Consider the following 22,129-nt stretch of genomic DNA (forward strand, 5'->3'; position numbering starts at 1 on the left):
AATGGTCAAACAAAGAAAAAATTTTACAAAAATAAATTTATTTACGAAACTAGATAGAATTTAAGAATATTTAATATAAAATACAAATAAATAGAATTTCAATAAAAGTAGGATCACCTGACATTATAAATAAACAAATAAAACATAAATCTCGTATTCTTAAACAAATTTTAGATTAATCTAATAAGTTGCATTATAATCAAAACCAAAAATCAAAATCAAAACGTAATAAACAAAATAAAATAAAGAAAGAATTAAGAAGAACAAAGATCATTTGAGATACATCATAACAGATAAGAAGTAAATTCTGCGTATCCTGTAATGGACACCACCTGGAATTAGTATGAAGTTGTAGGATACACATTTTGTTTATGTGTTCCTTGCACAGTTGGACCGCAGTCAGGCTTCAGCCTCGGCCTAAAAAGGAGTAAAGGAGGAGTCTAAAGGAGTATAAAGTCGAAATCATGCTTCCCCGATAACCGACGTTCGTGCAATAGTGCGTGAGTCGACATGTCGAACGAGAAATCCTTCTCTAACACATGTTCGTTACTTTGGCATATGGTTTCCCTGTTTTCTCTCTGCTCTTCCTTCCTTTCTTACTTTCTCTCTCTCTCTCTCTCTCTCTCTCTCTCTCTCTCTCTCTCTCTCTCTCTCTTTCTCTCCCTCTTTCTGTCTAGTTCTCTTTCTCATTCTTATCTGTTAGTTCACGTTTCTCTCTCCTTCTAATGTATACATGTATATCTTGTTCACAATGGTAACCCATATACTTCTTCTGCGTGCGTAAAGAGATCCCTCGGGCCCTTCGAACACTACCTATGGGGGCTGATGCCTTGGTATAGCCACGCATCGTCCTTCAGGCCCTTTATTCATTCCATGTCCTCCGATCTGGAGCTCATGAAATGCAACAGATACGTAATGTATGCGAGCGTGTTGGTATACGTAAGGATATACAATCCTGTTTTTGTAAATTATATTTAATAAATATTATAATGAAAGGTTAATATATTATCATTTATTCGTCTCAGTTTTATTATCGTCATTGATCATGTTTTATTGATTATAAATAATTGTAAAAATATTCTTAACACATTCGATATTAAATATAGAAATATATATACCATTAATAGTGTAAAAAAACCAAGATAACAAAAAGTGAGATTATAGTATTAATTTTATCAACGATTTTTTGATAATAAGAATAAAGTGGTCGAATGAGATAAGTAAGATTTTTATCAAGTTTTTTTATTAAATAATTGAAGATTGACTTAATTGTCAAAAATTACAATTATTTTTACATTATCTTTTACATTTTTTGAAAGAATAAAGAAAATTTAATCGTTAAAAATGAATTGTATAAGATAATTAGCAGTTATCATGGATAAAATGAAATTGCATTGTTTTGGCTATATAAGACGGAAGATACGCATATGTATATTAATGAAAGAAAAGAAAATGCATATAGATAAAGATATATGAATACATGTTATTATCGTTTCAATTGAACTCCTGAAACATCAACTGCAAAGCTATATTACTCCCACGCTTCAACCTCCTTCAGCTGATAAAATCCTGACTAAAATTCTCTTTCTCTATTGTTCCATCACAATTAATGCACCTATCGCGTGTTCCTTCGTATCTCATTCTTTCTCCTTTCAATATTAATCCTAACATTCCTGTCTTCCTGTTACATCGCGCTGTCACTTATCCAATATCCTGTAAACAAAAAATGGTTATTGTCATCGTATACTGGATAGGTTCAAGGTTGAGAAAGGAGTTTTTATTCTTCTCCAATCTCATTTTTGTTATGGCATCGAAAAATAATAAAATCTTTCATTGACTCCTTACCACATTCGATTTATTAGGATTCTTATAAATTAGTTTTATTTTAATTATTATGCAATTGTTTTACTTATTATTCCATTGTTTTATTGAACGATATAACTTTTTATATATATTTTTTATTGTACATATGAAAAACAAATAATTTATCACTCGTACAGTTTGAAAATTTGTGATGTAATGTTTCTTCTTTTTTTTTTGTTTATTATAAAGTTTCATTCATTTATTTATTTCTTTTTCATTTTTTAATAAAAGATCAGTTACTGTCTAATCGCTAAATGATTTGTTTTATTAAACAAATGAAAATCCTAGCTAGTACATTAACTTTTTATTACACATGCATATATCTAATTCAAATTTTACGTTTGACATTTATAGAGGAATTATTGAGTCCGAGTTAAATCGATTCCATTACTAATACATTGAAATAATTTAATTAACGAGCCTTTGTGGTATACTTTTTTTTAATACAAAATGTCACGAAACGTAACAGGTTATCATGTGAGTGATTGAGTTCCGTTTACAAATGTAATTCTACTTCCTCTTTTTCACGTATCTCCGCGTTTGAAGCGTTTCCCATTCTGTTTTCCTGTAGGATTGTAAACTGTTTCGGTATTTATTTACATCGGTATCGCATTCCTAACGTTTTACGAACGATGGAATGATAAACAAGAAAAAAAGAACAGCAACGAAACTGAATAATTAACGAAACGTAATTTGCAAACAATTTATTCACGGAGTATATTTGAATACTAATTATTTTGGAAATAAAATTGTTTATATAATTTATCGTCGTAAAAAATAATTAACAGCAACTTTAAAAAAAATATTTATTATTTGCAATTTATTAATAGTTAACATTTACAACTTCGATTTTTTTTATATTTTATCCTATTTTTTGGTTCATTTTTTAATATGTAGCTTTGTTTTTTATTCATAAATGAAGGAGATAAAATTTTTATTCAATTTTTAGAGAATATTTAATTGTGTTAGTTGCCCTTAGATGATGAGGCTAATACAAATGTATTAATGATTTGGTTTGTCAATAGACGGAGTCTACGAATAAGACGAAGATAAGTAAAATCATTGACTAACTGTTTAATTGACTCGTGAAAGTTTTAAATTACTTTATTGCATTTAATGAATATAGTCACCTTTTAGTATTTAGCAAGCGTTTAATATTAGAACGTAAGAAAAAGATTAGAGAGCATGAAATAATGCTCACAAGAAACGATTAAAACTTGAAGATCTTTCTTTTTACGTATTTTCCGAGATTTGCCCCACCAAATTGTTTAATAGTCCAAATATATTAATAGATATTTAATTTGTTAACAATTGTACTTTGTATTATTCTTACCTTAATGGGTATTCAATTAATTCTGACATACCCATATACACTCACCAACTAATACTAGAACCTTCCATAATCTCGTTTAACTATCGATCGGCTGTGGGTTCTATCTAACTCTCTATTTTCATGTCGTTTCATCAAATTTTATCATTAGCGTCCCCTAAGAAGTATCTCTTCAAAAATGACTCTTGACAATTACATCTCATTAAGCATGATTCTTTAAAAATAAAATAACATTTATCAAAAACATGAAATAATTATCTCGAGTAAAATACCTTTATTTATTAAATGATCTCTTGATCATCAAATTTGCTTAAAAATTGCGACCACGATAATTAACAACGTGAACCTTTCGTAAACGTGTAGAAAGAGATTAGTTAAATGACAGAAATAACTTATTGTGCTCTTCTAATTTCCTAATACTCGAGTACCTCGCTTATTCTAACCAATTTCTTTTAATATCATAGTTTCGTTCTACCGTCTTCAATGTGTGTGTGCTGTTCTCCCATAACAGAGAACTCGCAATTCCCTTTAATCAAACTGATGAAGCACGTGAGAAAAGCACGATCGAACTTCTAAGTAATTCGATGAACTCTATCGAAAAAGAACTCCTGCTATGTTGATACTTCTCTAATATCGAAGTAACGTTTGTGAACCAGCTCCTTACATCGCTTTAATCTCTTTCATATCTTTAATCCGAGTGAATGCTTCGAACCTTTCTAAATCTCTAATCCCATGTTTCTGTATTACATATATATAATCAATTCATTATATATGATATTTATTATATACATTGGATTTTTCTATACTACTGAAGTATAATTAAATATATTAACAACTAAATAAATTATTTAATGTAAATATTAACAAATATAAGAACATGAGATTATGAAATTATAATAATGTAAAAATTTGATGCATATATGTATATAAAGGTGGACCAACAAATTCTAATGTCTACGCGTACTATACATTTCTAATCTTATATTTTAAAATAAATAAAAAAAATAATCGGATCTTCTTGCTTGTATGTGTAAGGGATGTTTAATTTTTTAAATATCTAGTACATCTTTAAAACCCTAATTCAGACAACTCTCATTATAAAATATTCATCAATCATCGCTCGAAAATATTTTTATCTTAATTTTAATATTCACAATAATAAAATATATAATATTTTTCGTTTAAAAAAATTATATTAACCCTCATATAATTTAGACCCCTTCACCGAAGATCAAACGAGTAGAGGCGTTTGATAGATCTTTAAAAACAATATGACTTTCGTCTGAAACATTTTTCTCAAAACCGCTTTGTTTTAAAGATACGTATGATCATTGAGGATCGCTTACTTTTGAAACAGCCTGTATATATATATGTATATTTATATATATAATAACAAAGTATGTAATGTAACAGGGAAATAGAGTGTGCTGGAACGTGCCGATATAAATGAGCGTGTAGAATATAAAGAAAAAAAAGAATGTGAAACGTTTTTTTATTATCAACAGGGAATAAGAAATAATTTGTAAGACATAAAATAAATAACAAACGTCTTACCCATTTATAAGAATAGGGTTCGATGGAAGAAGAAAGAATTTAATCGTCTTAAAGTAAAGAAATAGGTAAAAGGAGAGCACAATGTGCCGGTTGGTCGTTCGATTCGACGTGTATTTCTTTTTCTCTTTTTGTTCTTTTTGTTTTTATCTTTTTTTATTTTATTTCGGGGGTTGAATGAAATCGCAACGGGCTAACGTTAAAGGTCTATCGAAAACCGATGAAGGGAACAAGGAGGTTTATCGCGGAACGATACCTCCTGAATAGGAACGCAGAAACAACAGTTGGGAAAATATTGTTCCTAACTTATATAATCATCTGAACTTCGGTATCATCTTTTTTTATCTTATCGTATTGAAATTAATTTGCAATTAGAAATTCATTTGATGTGTTTATACTCGTACATGTACGTGTACGCGTATACGTGTGAGCCAAAGCTAATTTGATTTTTTAATTAATATATTCAAACTCTAATACATTGTGATTTTATAAAAGTAACAAAATATGAAATATATAAAACATTGAAATAACATTCAGTTTATTTTCAAATCAATCAATTTTGCTAACAGAAGTTTAATATCACAAATTATTTTAGTTAGATATTCTAACTTAATAATCATTATTTTAGTATCAATTAAGCAATAAATTAGGGAAATAAAGTATAACAGTAAGTGAACAATCTTTAAAAACAAATTTATTGCATAATTCGTATAATTATATCATTATCATACAAATTACACTATAAAATATAGTGTAAATAAATTTGTAACTTATTACTAGACGTCATTTCCGTAATCAATAGCTTAATTATATAAAATATCATGTTTATCAACGTTATATGTGTTAAATAAAATATGTAAAAAAGAACAATACTCGATTAAAATATTCTAAGCAGCGTATTTATATAACTGTTAAAAGAATATATATATCTTCGAGAGAGCTTAATGAAAGGTTAAGAAGACTCGTTTATTCGAGGTATAAATACTTGAAGAGGTGTTTCATTGGTAAAGAGACATATGTTCGATAGCCAATAAACTGGAGCGTTCGGTGATCGGGAATAGGAATTCCTGATTGGTTAGCGGAACCGGCCAGTATGTAGGAGTTAGAGGTTTCATCTTCCATTGTCAGGGAGAGAGTTCATGAAAGTGAGAAACCATGATGATGAAGCTTCTAATGAAGCTTACAATAACGCCTAGAATGAAGAAGAGAAGAGGAAGAGTAACAGAGAAATACACGTGAAATCAATAAATCGAAGTAATGGAATGGTCAGAGCCGATGGAAACTCGACCGGAAATGGAACAGGATATCATCAAGATCGTCGGGTGAACCGATCACTTCCTTATCATTTTCCAATAACGAAGGGAACGTGAGAGAAAAACAGTGAACGTATTCGAAGAACAAACAAAACCGATTCTCTTTCCATCATTCCATCCAACGTATATTTTTCATCGAAGGTGTCGAAAATTATACGAGAAGACTAACACGCTTTGTATTTATTGGAAAACGAGGGCGGTTTGGTAGCAGGGTAACACGAGGTTAGAGGGACTGAATTTCAACCCCTGCGAAGGTTACGTTTACTCGACTCAACCCTACTTATACGTAACACTATAGTACAGTCATCATCGACCGGATTTGCGTGTACGAACCCACCCCGAACCAATTCACAATTCATTCCGTGCGACAGATGTTGCCTTCTTTAAAAAGGCTAGAACACCCAACCGTAAACGACCAGCTGCTGTCTTTCAAAATTCACGCGTACTTTAACTTAATTTAATTCACAAATTGATTTACTTAAAATATTAATAGAAATTCATAAAATATTATTAAAATCATATTGACATTAACGTGTTCCTTTTTTTTTCTCTTCTTTTATTACTTGTACTTTCAACTACTACCCTTTCATGCATGAATAATAAAGAAGAGCACGGGAACATGATGTAATCGATAAACCTCAGAATGCACAAAATAAAAATAGAACGAAAGAGAAAGAAAGGGAGGGAGTGATACTGCGCAACTCGAGTCGAAACAAATCCAGAGAGAGTAACCCGGAAGGGGTTGCTTTGCTCCAAGCTGTTATGTTCTCCTGGCAGGGTGGCGCGCATCGGCGACGCTTTATCCCTCGAAAGGAGTCCGTACAAGAGAGTTTCACGCGTCTTTCTCGTACGACACATCTCCAGCTACGACGACTCGATCCTTCGAAGCTTCGTCGTCAGGGTTGCTTTCAATTCCTCATGAATCGAGCACTTAAGCAAGTTGCCATCTCATCGATGACAGGATTCTATAGGGTACGAGTTGGTCACGTAACACTACCCTACCCTCCCTTCCCTCCAAATCCCCTGCCGTTAAACCACCCCCCAAACCACCCTCCATTCGAATCCATAAAAACGAACGGAAGGGTGATCGAGAGAAGACTTATGTTTCTTTTTTATCGGTTCTCGCGAAGCAACGCTTGCGCGCGAGCATTATTAGCGAAAGGGGATGGAAAAGAAGGAGAGGGAATGGAAGTTATACGTTCTTTTCGATTTTGTTCCCATTTGGAACATTGGAACACGCGTTCATTGTGCTGCCGGCATCGATCTCTCTTGAGAAGGACGCTTCTAAGTATATCTATATATATATATATATATAATATGTATATACGCAACCCTTACTCAGTCATGCTTAAACTCGCGTTTATGAATAAGATGAAGAACTACGTGCAATGATAAATTTCAATCACACATTATATTGTTAAAATGTGCAGTATATTTATTACTAGAGTATATACGCAGTCTACTTAAATACTTATGTTAATTATGAAATTAAAAATGAAACTAATTTAAATGTAAAAAATAAAAAAAATAATAAAAAGCAGTTTCCATATCTATCTATTCTGACCTAACAACCCTTCAGTTACCCTCTAGTCATTCTACTATCCGGATGTTTAGTTTTACTTGCCAGCATTCATCCACTCAACCGCATTCGCTCGCTCTCTCTTGCCACTCATTGAATTGCAAAATTCCATATAATATGTACGTACGTTAAATGTAAGTAAATATAATATAATATTATATACACACGCGTATTTCATCTCTTTTTCATTAAAACATGAATGAAGATAATAAAATAATACATTGTGTAAGAAGATAAAAAAATGTTTTTAAATTTTATTCTTCTTGAAATTATCTATTATTGAATGAAATATAAAAAGATAATTATAATTTAATTGTAAAAAATATAAAAAAGTATATTAATATAAGAAAAATAAAAAAACACATAAAGGGAAGATAATGAAAAGATAATTATAAAAGAGATTATAATAATAAATAAAAAGCCACACAATAAAAGATATAGTTTTATTATATCATCCCTTAAAACATACATAATGAAATTTCTAATCTCCTGTTAGAAAAAGCCTCGAGCCATTCTAAATCAAAGACAATCCTATGGTCGTCTAATATACCCTCCTGATATTTAAGCAAAGATCTGACTCACCCCCGAAAATTATTCAACTCTTGTTTAACTTTCTGGTTCTTATGACAGCCTATTAAAACATTCCGCGTTTTGGGCTCCGAAGACGAGACTCATAAATTTGACGGACCGAACGAGTCCCCTTCGACAGCTACCAATAATTTCCAAACAATCGATATATATATATGTAAGTATAATATGTCTGTATCGAACTAGAGATACGCAAGGAAATGTAGCAAGATATCGATGCTGATACAGTAAAAAGAGAAAGATAGAGAAAGAGAATAAAAAAGCTTATTGGTCCAGAAGATTGCTGAGAAGCTGGAATCTCTTGCACATTCATGTTACCCTAGTAACAAGATACTGAAAATCATCTCGTGACCTGGACTATGAAGAGACAAAGATACGACACGGCAAATATTTTGTATCCTAATGATATGTATTTCGACCTGACTTTGGCTTTTTTTCATTTTTTTTTGTTATTTCTTTTTTTTTTTAACCTACTAAGAGACAGATGTATATCAGACTATACCTAATAATATAATTAATTATGGCTTTATTGTCTGTTATGGTCTAATTATTGAACATCGTTGTCCTTAAAAGGAATCAGAGAAACTTAGTCTATGATATAACACATAATTAGATATAAAAGTTAATTTTTCCTTTTAGATAAAATTTTGAATTTCGTGTGATGATAACGAAAGCCGATCACTGATTAAAATGATCAACTTATAAATGCTGAAAGACGAGAAAGAGACCTACTGATCTCTTATGCTATCTCACTCGTCAGATTCTAAACATCATCTCAAGTTGTGATCCACTCCTACGGATAATTTAATCATCTTTCTCTTTGTCTTTATATCTTTATCTCTTTTGGACAATGTACACAAAATTAAATCATGCTGTCTCTCTCTCTCTCTCTCCTCCCTCCCTCCTCTTCAAATGATTATACTTTCTTCTGACTTTGAAAAATCACTCCCAACATGATGAAAAAAACTTTACTTGAGATTGAATAAAAAAAAATGTAATTATAAAACAAAAATACTCGAAGCATATAAACACGAAAAAAGAGAACAATCTGTTTGCTTTTTTTTCATCATATATTTGTTATGATTAATTATAATATAATAAAACACACATATTTTCACTAATGACTGATTTCACAGTCGACAGATAAACTCATACTATCGCACGCATGATTTAAGTGTGAATTTCACAGATAAGCTGATGCTTCGGCAACCTACTCGCTCTCTTAGTAGCTTGATCAATCGGAAGCACAAAAGTGAGTGGTGAATAAATAGTAGAACGATAACGACAATGTGATAGTAACAAAGAGAACGAATTTCACTTGCACTTTTGTGTCACGTTTCTATCCTTTCACGATTTCTCTCTTTTTGCTAACCATTCTCGTTCTCTTACTTTTTCTATCTCATCGATTTTGTTCCTTCTTTTTCTTATCTTTTTTATTCTCTTTCCTTTTCTTTAATTTAATTTTATTTACCTATTTGTCTATTGTTTTCTATTTCTTTTTATCAACTAATTTAAAAAATATCACACACAAATCATATCTGAAATCGTAACATTTTGAAAATGATTTATATATTAAAGCGAATAATGAATCATAATAGTGACCATGAAATAATAAATGGGACACTATTATACAATGGACACCGTTATTAAACACCACAATTTTATTCTCGGTAAAATTAATCTTTTTTAACTCTCTTATGGGGACTATATAATAGTTTATTTATTTATTTCGAAATACTTTTGGAAGAATTCTTTGTTTATTTACTTAATAACTACTACGTGCAACAAAGAGAAATTATTATACGTTATATAGATTAATGATGTAATAACTAATACATATATATAATATATATGCTTATAGAATATAATATGTGCATTGATAATTATGAATTGAAAACATTTTTATATAATTCTGCCCACAATGGAACTCTGTCTCCTAATAAATGTACGTCCATTTTCAAATCTTGATTGATGTGAATATATTTGCATACCTCTCTATTTTTTGGTTCCCAATTGATAGTAATGTCTTCGTCTAGCTTAGAAGTTGGATTTCTGGAAAAGAAAATTAGGTAAAATTATTAGATGATTAGGAAACAGAGGCAGACCGTTAACTTTAAGGGCCTTGGACTAATACTGTTTGGGAGCCTATCCAAAAAACACAAATTAACCCAAGTTCAATTAAGTTGTTGCGACTCATTTGCCATCTTGTCGAAAAATTGTTTTTTATCCTTTTTTATTTATTCTTAGTCTTTCTTCAATATTTCTTATTCGCTTTTGAAACATTAAGAATACTGTAAAAAAAAGGTGCCGGAACGTCGTTTCAATGCATTATACCATAAAAAAAAGCACTGACCATACCTAAATCCGCTTCTATTAAGAAATCAATATTTCGTATTAAGTATAAAACTTACCCATCTTTAGCAAAATTCGTCCATAATTTAGTAATAATCCGCGTCATTTTTTCTTCGGGCGAACCAGATTTAGGTAAATTTTTGAAAATGTTCGAATAAAATTCGTAACCTAATTCATCTCCATGGGCTATACCTAAAAATTGAAAGATACATTTATTTAATATTAATGTGTGTGTGTTTTACTTTGAAATAATTTATAATTGTAATTTTATAACTTGTTTAATTATTGCATACCCTTCTCAGAGTTAACCACATTTTTCATGATACCAAATGGAGCTTCATATTCGAATATGTATTGATAAACCGGTGCTGTATTTCTGTGAGTTATAAAATTTAGAGAAAATGCAGCTCCAGCAGTAAAATAAGCATCAGTCAACATCTAGAAAGTAAAAAATGTTATCAAACAATGTCCACTTTAGAAAATTTTCTATAAAATTACAAATTAACAAATAATTACCTGCGTGAATTCTTTTAGGGTATTCTTGGAAATGTCTTTACCATGAAAATAGAATTCCTTCATAGATTCGCCTAATTGTTTTCTTTGAGTAGGATCGGTTACGTTTAGATCATCAGGTAAGAATATTTCAAACTGATTATTGAAATGTTCAGCATGTGGCAACATTACTAAATACAACAATTAAATATCAGTTAAATTCATTCTGTTAGAAATTTATTATCATATATTTACACAATATTGTATTATTAAAGATAATATTTATCATATACATACATTCTGCAAAGAAACTAGCTTCTTCTAACGTAACACCACCCATAATCGGTACATCAGCAATTTTTCCAGTTTTCACAAGAGTCCAAGGGTCAGTTGTTAAGAATATGTCCTGACCAAAATCATATTCCACTGATGGTACAAATGCTTGTAAATGTCCATTCGCTGTATTCTATAATATAAAAAATAGAAATTAATTAAAATTAAAGATTTACAAAATTATATGTCTAGTCTATTTCCGGTCATGATCGGAATAACACAGATTTCAATCTAACATAATAATAATTATTGTTAATTTTTTCCTTTTTCATTATTTTTATTTTTCATCATTTTATTTTCCGAACAATGCGAATTTTAATTGACAATAGGATAATTACAATATCGTTCATCATCTCTTTAGTCGCTGTAACTATGTCTCTTGCAGAAAATTCAGCGAGTTTGTTGACCAATTCACCGGTATCCTGGGTACGAATTCCAAGTTTCTCACCCAATTTAAAAGCCATTTCTTTGGGTTTGTATTCTATTGCCCATGGATTGAGTATTGTTCCACTTTGAGCAATAACATTGTTGAACAATCCTAAATGTAAGAAAATTTTCTTGATATTTCAATTATGATATTATCTTTTTCAATATTACCTTCTGACATCAGAGACATCATGTGATACTGAACAGAAGCACCACCTGAACTTTGACCAAATATGGTGACTCTGTTTGGACATCCTCCAAAGTAATGTATATTATCTTTCACCCACATAAGTGCCATTACTTGATCCTTCATACCACCGTTTCCAGGAGCATGTTCATCGCCAGTATTTAAGAAACCTAATAATTAAAAAAACATACCTAACCCATTTCTTCGTTTTCATTGATTTCATGAAATATATTTACCAAGAGCGCCGAGTCTGTAATTGAAAGTAACGACAACGACGTCCTGTTCGACGAGAAAATCTGGCCCATAAATGGCATCATCTCCAAATCCTGCGTTCCAGGCACCACCATGAATCCAAACCATTACAGCTTTACGAGCATCTTTGTTCATTTCTGGAGTGTAGACGTTAAGATAGAGACAATCCTCATCACCCAAAAGATCTTGTTTAAGCATACAAAAGAATGGACAGGTTGAACGATGTTTGGTAGCATCATAAACACCTTCCCAAGAATCAGCAGGCTCTGGCATCTTTTAAAATACAATTTAATCCAATTGATTGAAACGTTCAAAACTTGATCAATAAGTCTCTTAGCTTGCTGTTTATTTTCTCTTTCATTACCCTGAACTTGTCAACACCAACATTAGGCTTTGCATATGGTATTCCCTTGAAACTATAATACGGCATATTATGCCATACTGTTTGTGTTTTTAAACCCTTCAGTGGACCCTGTGGAATTTCCACTTGAACCTCTTCCTCAGCAGTAACCCAGGCAAACGCCACCAAAGCAGAGATCACCAACTCGATCAGCGACATGTTGACCGTCTGAAATAATCCTCCCATCAGACTGAACGTTTATAGCTTCTGTCTGGTATCTGTAGCCATCTAGAGAAAAAAAAAATAATAAAATTAACCGTACTGCATGACATTGCACAATCAAAGGCGTGCATAGGCCGCATAATAACACGCTACGTATTTTGCTTTACCGAGGAAGAATATTAAATCAAAAGCATTTTATTTTATTTTTTTTTTCAAAATCTCTCTCATTATCTATCTAAATTACGATGTGAATTGTTAGAATGAATTATGAGCGTCGGATTTCCTGGCTTACTGCTCTGAGCATGCATCTTTCTGAACAATTTGTTTGTAAATTCGATTCTTCCGGCTTTTTTCATTCAATTTTTGTCCTTTTCTATCTTTCTCGAAAAAATTGTCAAAATTATAAAATTCTCGTTCTCTATGTTCGATTTTCCAAAGTTGACAATCATTTCATTAAAAAAAAATTATTTTCTAATTAATAAAAGGATGCGTAAAAAGATATGATTTAGGATAACCGACACGATGATGATTATATGAGCGATCAACAGAGCGAGCAGAAAACAAGTCACGTAACAAATTAGAGTCGCATTACATATTATTTTAAAAGGAATCATATCCTTTGGCATAAAGGCATAAGAAAAATTCCATAATAAAATTGCATGCATATCTATATATACGTATAAATACATCTCTCGTCAATTCGATAGACACGAGATATCATTTTATTTTATTTTTTTAACTACAAAATCGAAAATGATTTGGAAAAATGTCATTGGAGCTCTTTTCGTGACACCAACACACACGCGCGCGCGCACACATATAGGTATGGAAAATTTCATAGCAATAATTCTAAAAAACAAATCGACGATCTTTTCCCATGATTTACATTTTTCTTTTGTTTTTACTTTTTAAAAAGTATTATTTTTTTGTTAATTCATTTCCGTCCATATCTCAGCTCTGTACAAAAGATTAATATCCTTGATGCTTTATAAAAGTGTTTCTCATTTTGCGGGTCCAGAAATGTTAATAAAACATTTCTACGACCTCCCAAATTTAGTTACGCGACACCATTTTAGGTCGCGATCCAAAATTATGTTAAAAAAGCCCTGCTCTGTAACAGCATTCTCCAACCTAAATGATCGTGTTAAATTTTTAATGAACCACTAGAAATGAAAACTGCTACTTTATGTTAAATCGTGAAGAGTAATTAATTTGTAAGAAATTTACCGAGAATTTTCGTAAAATGCTTTTACGAGTTTTTACAAAAACACCACAGTAATAGCTGTATATTTAAAATAAATTATAGTAACATTAATTTACAAGGTTCTTGAAAATTCAATATTATTAAAATTTAGGGTGTAGTATTTATAATTACAAACAAATGTTTAAGGTATTATGACAAAAAGTTTGAGAAACGCTATCTTATAAAAATGATCTATGAATCATAAGTACATGTGTGAATCTTGCATTAAAAATTATTAAACAAACTTTATCTCGTTCTCGTAAATTTTCTGATAATGATATTAACGCACGGATGGCGTTGAGATATGAAAAAAAAGGTTACAGAAAGTTTCAAACTGTCTTTAATTAAGTACTTCACGCTAATTATGAACATTTATATCCAGTTACATAATCCGTAATTCTATTATACCCACAAGTATTCGAATTTATACTTAATCTTCTGTAACATCTTCTATTCGATGTTGAAATTCAAATCGAAATCATAATTGTTGAAATCATTTACTTTAAAATGTAATAATATTAATAATAATATAATATTCGATAATATATATGTTATATTAAATATCCTATAACATGCGAGTATTATAAAAGTTATAAATAACCTTATTACATCAAGTTCTAACCAGGGGGCGTAGCTCAGATGGTAGAGCGCTCGCTTAGCATGCGAGAGGTACCGGGATCGATGCCCGGCGCCTCCAAGAGTTTTTTTTTATATCCTTTAGAGGATTTTTTTTCTTTCTCTATAATTTATATTCTTTTTTTTCTAAAGAAAATAATTAAATAATTAGAATTGAATGAAATTATTAAATGTATAACACATCATTGATATTGTTACAGGTGTAACAAAGTTACAGAAAATTCCAGAATTATCATTTTACAATTACAATGGTGCTAAGAGATCTTATTGTCCTCTCAGACAACACATCGAGAATCAACCTGTTAACAGAAAGGATACATCTTTGAGATTAAGACAATTGAGATCTGAAATGGTCCGAATTTCATCAGTTGAAACAGCACCACTTCATGGTTACATTGTAACATCGGACGACGAACATCAGGTAACATAAATTAAAATTACTCATGTAATATACGTTGGAAGTATCGCAATAGTCAAATTAATAATAACACATTTCGAAGCTTCATTAAATTTCCAACGTTCTTTTTGCAATATTTCATTTATTAAAAAGTAATTAAAACGAAATGAATTGTTTTAATTAACCAAATTATGCCTTTGTTTCGATATAAACAAAATTTTAATATAACACAGATAAAAAAAATAAAAATCAAATGCAGTGGCCTAAGCATACTAAAATGATCAATTGTATTAAAAATATTATCTGTTTATTTAAAATATATAATACTATATACTTAATCGTCTGTTGTTTATTAGAGCGAAACTGTCGATCCACGAGATATGAGAAGAGAATTTTTATCTGGATTTTACGGCAGTGCTGGAGACGCAGTCGTAACATGGGGAAAAGCTGCTCTGTGGACAGATGGAAGATATCATTTACAAGCAGATTTAGAACTTGATTGCAATTGGATACTAATGAAAAAAGGACGAAAACCCGTGAGTAAATCTTATTTATATCTCATAAATGTCACATTTCGATATAGTATGACTTTATTCACACATATTTATATATAAATTATATAAAAAATTATATGACAAAAAGAAGATTAAAAAATGATTAAAAAGAATTATAAAATATATATAGTATAAATTAATATTAAATATATATATTTTTTGTGTTGTTTGTTACTTTTTCTATTTTCATCATTTCTACGTAAGCTTATGGATGCGTTACTTAACATATACTCAAATATAGCTACATCGAATGCAGGGAGAATTAATTGGTCAACCGAACACTAGATGGCTAAATTCCAAGACTCATTCTCAACAGCGAAACGTTTTCATGAATAGTATATCTATACGACAAATGCACAAGCTATTTAAGATCATACTTCACAGGATCATTTCTGTAGTTAGTCTTCAAAACTGCTTAGCGTAAAGCTGAGACGGTGCAACCACGATGAGGAGATGGAACCCTCTTCCTTGAGCGTGAGGACGACTTATAGTCTTGAATTTTCTTCAAGCTGTAGTCACCGATGATCGTTCGCTTCTCTTACTCTGTAAGAGGAGTTATGGGAAGATGGGTTGTCTGAGTGGTAATTTTTAAGAATTAAATATTATGTTAACTGTACCGCCATAAGGAACGTTTTTATTACACCCTGGAAAAGTATAGACCACTTTACGAGCAACGTAAACAAATACACTTAAAAATATAGGTCGGATGATTAAATAGTGAGACACTAAATTCGCTCCGAACATAGCAATTGTAAACTAGGCTCAGCACACTTAGCGGAAAGGATTGAAATTAAATAACTATTATTTGAATATTGATACACAACACACACAATATTATTCTCACTATTTTGTTAAAAGAAACACGCAATGTGTAATTTTATGTCCTTGGAAAACTGTAAATGCTATTCAATTACTTTAACTCAAGTTGTTGGCAAACTAAAATTCCTCTTATTTCCCTTCAACTTTTAATAGTTTTTTAACCTGCGCTTACTGCTTTAGATTCCGTCAATTACTGAATGGTTGAAACATGAATTTCAAAATCGACGTAACATTCAAATAGGTGCAGATCCGAAATTAGTATCTGCAGCTACATGGGAAGTTTGGGAAAGGGACTTAGGTAATAAAGCTTCAGTTCTCAATTTAATAAATAAATAAAACTATTCTTATTGTGTATGTTTCTTATCTTAAATAACTCAAACGATTCTACGAAAATATATCAAATTTCCTTAACTCAAAATTCAACGTGTTTATATTCAGCAAATACATCTATAAGTTTGGTGGCAGTACGTAAAAATCTGATAGATTTGATCTGGCAAGTAGGACGGCCAAATTACAATTCTTATGCAGCATACCCATTGAAAGACGAATATGCAGGAAAAACGTGGCAAGAAAAAATAAAGGAAATCAGATTAGAGATGAGTCTTGCCAAGGCGGATGCATTTGTGGTTACAGCATTGGATGAAATAGCTTGGCTCTTCAATATTCGAGGATACGATCTCCCTCATACTCCTGTTCTTAGATCCTACGCGATCGTTACACACGGATCTCTTCATCTTTATGCACCTAAACATAAGCTTCTGCGATCTGTTGATAAGCATTTAAAAATGGACTCTTGTTCTCACGCTGAATGCGTTAAGTACGATGATATATTTACGTTATATTATAATTGTTACAAATAATAATGTTAAATATATTAAATAAATAATATTTTAGATGGCATAATGAAACATGTATCTGGAATGATTTAAGGACAATGTCTCAAGCGTGGAACAAAGTTTGGCTACCAACGCCATGTGGGTATGCAGAAGGAGCATCAAAAGAAATATATTCTTCTGTACGTTTTTATTCTACAAATTTATTCTAATATTAATAGTTACGTATATATAGATATTTCAAAATTATAAAGAGAAAGAGATGAGAAATCTGAATCTGTGTTGAAAAAGAGATTTAGATTGGATGATACTAGACAAAGGTACACCTTCTTTGACATGTTACCCTAACACTAGAGAGTTGCTTGAGCTTACAATTAGCTTGATCCTGACGTAATAGATTAATTACACACGCCATAGATAAAGGTTAAAAATGGAAACGTATGTTTAGTCTATCCACATGGTATGTAATACTTATTTACCACATTAAAAATTAAAAAGAAACATACAAATATTGAACCAAAGAATGATACGTAGATTCCATCTATATTCTTTGATGTAAACTTCAGCATTTTATAGAGTTCACACTTTCTCGATCTTATAATATCCGGAGTCATGAGACGCCTTATCGTCCATGGTATTAGGAATTGCATAGGGTTTATCTATGTGTCCGAGTTTCCTTATTAATTCCTATTCCTATAGTTCTTTAATATTGTTTTTAAAAAATATTACGGATATATATAATTTTATTATCATTCAGATTCCAGCTGAAAAACGATTACCGAAAGCCTCGCCCATCATTGATCTAAGAGCAATAAAAAATAAAGTTGAAGCCGAAGGCATGAGAAGAGCTCATATCAGAGATGGCATGGCTATGTGTGATTTTCTTGCTTACATGGAAGAACAAATTTCTTTAGATTCCAAGGGATGGGATGAGATGCAAGTTTCCAGAGTAGTAAACGAGTTTCGTTTTGAACAAGAACTTCATAAAGATATTTCGTTTGCAACGATTGCTGCTTATGGTGCTCATGCTGCATTACCTCATTACGAGCCAATTAATTTGACGAATATACCCATTGGAAAAACTTCGACATTGGTCGTCGATTCGGGTGGACAGTACTTAGGTAAACTTTATATAATATTTATTTTTATAACAATACATGTTGATCTATTACATATACATATAAAGATATATTAATAAATTTTCTAATCTACTTGTAGATGGTACAACAGATGTAACAAGAACGTTACACTTTGGAGAACCTACTGAAGAACAAAAAAAGGCATACACGAGTGTATTAATTGGATCAATACAATTGTCTTCTTTAATTTTTCCAGACGATTTAATGTCTGATCAGGTTGATGTATTAGCAAGGAAACCTCTTTGGAGTACTGGTAATGACTACATGCATGGTACCGGTCATGGAATTGGACACTTTTCATCTGTTCACGAATGTGTGTTAAATTTTTAATAATTTTGTATTTAACATGTAAAAGATTAGTTTAAACAATCTTCTTACTAAATGAATTTCTTTTTTAGCTCCAATTAGTATATCGTATACAGGTGGTATGTCTGTTACATTAAAACCAGGATATTTTTTATCCAATGAACCAGGATTTTATAAGAAGGGTGATTTTGGTGTACGTTTGGAAAATATACTTGAAGTTGTAACTACTAACATATCGGTAGGAGTCTTCTATATTTTTCTATTCATTGTTATTTTATTATATTATTTTATTATTTTATTATTTCAATAGAAAACAGGACAAACTTTCTTAAAATTTCGGGACGTAACTCTTGTACCATACGAACCTAAGTTAATAGATTATAATATGTTAACACCAATGCACGTAAGTTCTTCTGCCGAAATAGTTAATATTTTCATGGAATTCTTATAAGAACATTTATTCTTCGGGTTAAGGCAATGATATTTCTAACAGTCCTGCTGTAGTGTCCTTTTATCAGTGATATACTTATAATGATATGCAGCGCCGGTGGTTAAATAAATACAATCAACGGATCAGAGAGGAGATCGGCAACGAATTAAAAAAACATTTAAGAATGAAAGGCTTTTATTGGATGATGGACAAGACAAAAGACATTCCTGAATGGGGTAAAGTCAACGAGGACATTCTTCTCGCACATTCTAATTCTTCCACATTCAAAGAGATTCCTGTGCTAGTGACCATTATTATTATCTACAATATTATTTTAAGTATGTGAATATATCTAAATTTAATAATCTTTTTATTATATTTATTTATTAAGACTTTTATATTTTTTTTCACTTATTAATTGTTACTTAATCTTTTATGTTTCAGATTTTGCAATGACTTACAGTTAATGCAAAGATTCATTTGTTATTCGACTTAAAAAAAAATCCTTAAATAATAAAAAATAAAATATACATTCTATTGAATTAAAAAAAAAATAATAAATACTTTCATTTATAACTAGAATGCATATAAAATGGATTTATTACTAGCACGATGTTCATTTGCGTCGATAATTATAACGTAACAAATTGTGTACACAGATGATAGTACAATGATTGATAAAGTAAATTATATATTTCTAATCAAATGGTATTAATGATTATAATTATGATAGATATGTTAAAACAAAAAAAATTGAAATCTATATATAGGCCCATAATTATGAAAGTGGTCTAAGTCAAAATTAAAAAAAATGAGTTTATCAGTTATTTCACACCACATTATTTTAAACTAAATGAATTCAATGTAATTTTCACCATATTGTCAAAAATGAACCGTTAAATAATGTTTGTTATTTCAATATTATATAGAATTAATATAAAATATTATATAGTGTTCAAATGTAATCTTTTAAATATCTCGGAACAAAAGATATATGACTTATGTTAGACTACTTTCATAATTACGGGCACATATTGTATGTGTTTCATATGTAAAGAGTGCAAGAGCAATTAGACTGAATTTAAAAAGAATTTTTATCAGTTTATAAATATCTTTGTGACTATTTAAATAATTTTTAGAAAACTATGTTTATATATATATATAAGTATTACTATAATTTTACTGTGATACATAATTGCAATAAATATATGAATACGTAGAATATATGTAAATATTTTTTTTTGCACCTATATCTCATAAAATATAATTTACATTTACCTTCTGTATCCTATACAGTATTTATATATATATATATTTATATATATCTGATAAATCCATTTTGAATAGAAAGTGCTTGAATATTTGTATTTTTTTTATGTTCACTGAAAAAACAAATATGATATATACTTAAAATTATATAACTTTGATTATAATTGCAAACAATTATATTTAAACGCACTCATACCTATCATTTTTACAAATCACACACAATGTACGTTTCGATACAATTTTATTGTATAATATACATTTCAGTAATGTGTGCTATGTAATTTTTTTATTTCAGTAATTTATTTCTTATTTCATTAAGTTCATTCGATTCCTTCTCTTCTTGATATTTTTGTAATTCTTCTTGTGTTAATTGTTGTGTAGAACTTTTACCATCATCACGTTTAGGTAATATCAACTGATATAGCTTATAATATTCTAATAATTTGTCTATAAAACATAAAAATATAATATCAATGAAAAATGTGAAACAATTAATTTAGAATTTTGTATTTGTAATAAGAAATTTGTCTTACCTACTGTTTCTTTGTCTAATTTATATTTTTTTGCTAAAATATCAGAAGTATTTTTTACAGAATCTTCTTTATACAAAATAAAAAGTTGAAATATATCTTTCAAAGTTATTTTTCCTATTGGAACTGAGTCCGGTATATAAAATCCAAATTCAAAGTGTTCGGTGATTCTTGATACTGGTAACGGTCTATCAGGATTAGGTTGATTCAGTGTATCCGTCTAAATAATTTCCAATAATTAGTAACATTAACTTTTTCATGCTAAAATATAGTATAACTGTTAATAAATATACTTCTGGTCCTGTGGATGTTACATAAACATTCTTTAAATGTTCATCGAGTTTTAAATTCTTTTCATTATGACCCTTCAAGAATTCTGGATTTACTAAAAAATAGAATGAATTTTTTTTAATTGCGGTACGAACAGTAGTGTATCTGAAACATAGATAGAATCAATAAATCTATTTGTTTGAATTAACCTACATTCCTGAGCTAATTGCAATTGCTTTATTGAGGCAGCAGGTTTAGGGGCAGGTATTGGTTTACTTCTTGAAAGAACAGCATTTGCACGATTTTCTATGTTAAATTTACGCAGTGGTCGTTTTAATTTAGCTATCAATCCTCCCATCTTTTTCTATCTACAATCAATCGAATAAAGAAAGTATAGTAATAATGTAAAGCATTTTTTTAAAAAAAGAAACATATAAAACTTATTGTCTTTTCTATTATATAAATGAAAAATGTATTTTATATTTCGACAAAAAAAATTATGGGTTAAAGTTAAAAACACAATTTCTTAAATGAATTCGTAACTACATGTTATTACTAACTTTGTATTTATTTCATAGAATTGTCTTTAACACGTGCTCTACAATCGGATACAATGTGTAAAATAATTGTTATTTTATGATATAAGCAATGATTAAGAATTTCTACAAGAAAAAAACTCAGATATAATTCAACGTTATTTAACCTGTTTTATTTAACCAATAATATCTTTTAAGTTAACCTTATTTTTTATAATACATATCTTTTTGATTGATTAATTCTATTAAGCCACACTTACAAGTACATGGATTTTATTCGTTAGTACAAAGGCCGTTTACAATTTTTCAACCAATCATCGTCTAGCTGTTCGAGAGCAA

General features: G+C 30.1%; 3 protein-coding genes and 1 non-coding gene across 6 annotated transcripts in view; 2 read left to right on the forward strand and 2 right to left on the reverse strand.

Moving 5' to 3' along the window:
- LOC106793691 (xaa-Pro aminopeptidase 1-like) overlaps positions 1–20,402 on the forward strand; it is a 31,109-nt gene extending 10,707 nt beyond the window's left edge. For 2 of the 3 annotated variants that reach the window (XM_014760832.1, XM_014760831.1), the window contains 11 exons: positions 14,908–15,128; positions 15,461–15,640; positions 16,658–16,775; positions 16,916–17,294; positions 17,372–17,492; positions 18,068–18,431; positions 18,529–18,762; positions 18,848–18,993; positions 19,066–19,158; positions 19,298–19,523; positions 19,630–20,402. In XM_014760832.1, coding sequence (XP_014616318.1) covers positions 14,908–15,128; positions 15,461–15,640; positions 16,658–16,775; positions 16,916–17,294; positions 17,372–17,492; positions 18,068–18,431; positions 18,529–18,762; positions 18,848–18,993; positions 19,066–19,158; positions 19,298–19,523; positions 19,630–19,652 — 2,105 coding nt within the window. In that variant the 3' untranslated portion in view covers positions 19,653–20,402. Of the gene's footprint in view, positions 1–14,907; positions 15,129–15,460; positions 15,641–16,657; positions 16,776–16,915; positions 17,295–17,371; positions 17,493–18,067; positions 18,432–18,528; positions 18,763–18,847; positions 18,994–19,065; positions 19,159–19,248; positions 19,524–19,629 lie in introns of those variants that run through there. The other variant, XM_014760833.1, reaches the window with a different exon arrangement.
- LOC106793693 (venom carboxylesterase-6-like) lies at positions 9,923–12,909 on the reverse strand. Its single transcript, XM_014760837.1, has 9 exons — positions 12,631–12,909; positions 12,251–12,539; positions 11,999–12,184; positions 11,740–11,939; positions 11,366–11,534; positions 11,093–11,259; positions 10,870–11,014; positions 10,636–10,768; positions 9,923–10,276 (listed from the first exon to the last, which is right to left on the reverse strand). The coding sequence occupies exons 1-9, from the start codon at positions 12,850–12,852 to the stop codon at positions 10,108–10,110; spliced, it is 1,680 nt and encodes a 559-aa protein (XP_014616323.1). The 5' UTR covers positions 12,853–12,909; the 3' UTR covers positions 9,923–10,107.
- Positions 14,696–14,768, forward strand: Trnaa-agc. Its single transcript has one exon. It is a non-coding gene; the product is annotated as a tRNA-Ala (tRNA).
- A 280-nt stretch (positions 20,403–20,682) lies between the features above and the next one.
- Positions 20,683–22,015, reverse strand: LOC106793694 (protein NDUFAF4 homolog). The gene is made up of 5 exons (XM_014760838.1): positions 21,815–22,015; positions 21,468–21,622; positions 21,278–21,369; positions 20,988–21,204; positions 20,683–20,901 (listed from the first exon to the last, which is right to left on the reverse strand). The coding sequence occupies exons 2-5, from the start codon at positions 21,610–21,612 to the stop codon at positions 20,741–20,743; spliced, it is 615 nt and encodes a 204-aa protein (XP_014616324.1). The 5' UTR covers positions 21,613–21,622; positions 21,815–22,015; the 3' UTR covers positions 20,683–20,740.
- Positions 22,016–22,129: the final 114 nt, after the last annotated feature.

The sequence above is a fragment of the Polistes canadensis genome, unplaced genomic scaffold (assembly GCF_001313835.1).
Source record: "Polistes canadensis isolate GaletaPanama2010 unplaced genomic scaffold, ASM131383v1 scaffold_17, whole genome shotgun sequence".
In the NCBI taxonomy this organism is placed as follows: domain Eukaryota; kingdom Metazoa; phylum Arthropoda; class Insecta; order Hymenoptera; family Vespidae; genus Polistes; species Polistes canadensis.

Excerpts from the sequence above, each read along its gene's own strand:
- LOC106793693 (XM_014760837.1), bottom strand. The coding sequence starts at position 12,852 with ATGGGAGGATTATTTCAGACGGTCAACATGTCGCTGATCGAGTTGGTG. Across the intron at positions 12,540-12,630 it reads TTGGTGTTGACAAGTTCAGG|ATGCCAGAGCCTGCTGATTC; the intron begins GTAATGAAAGAG and ends GTATTTTAAAAG. Across the intron at positions 12,185-12,250 it reads TTACAGACTCGGCGCTCTTG|GTTTCTTAAATACTGGCGAT; the intron begins GTAAATATATTT and ends TTTAATTATTAG.
- LOC106793694 (XM_014760838.1), bottom strand. The coding sequence starts at position 21,612 with ATGGGAGGATTGATAGCTAAATTAAAACGACCACTGCGTAAATTTAAC. Across the intron at positions 21,370-21,467 it reads ATTGCAATTAGCTCAGGAAT|TAAATCCAGAATTCTTGAAG; the intron begins GTAGGTTAATTC and ends TCTATTTTTTAG. Across the intron at positions 20,902-20,987 it reads ATTAGACAAAGAAACAGTAG|ACAAATTATTAGAATATTAT; the intron begins GTAAGACAAATT and ends TATGTTTTATAG.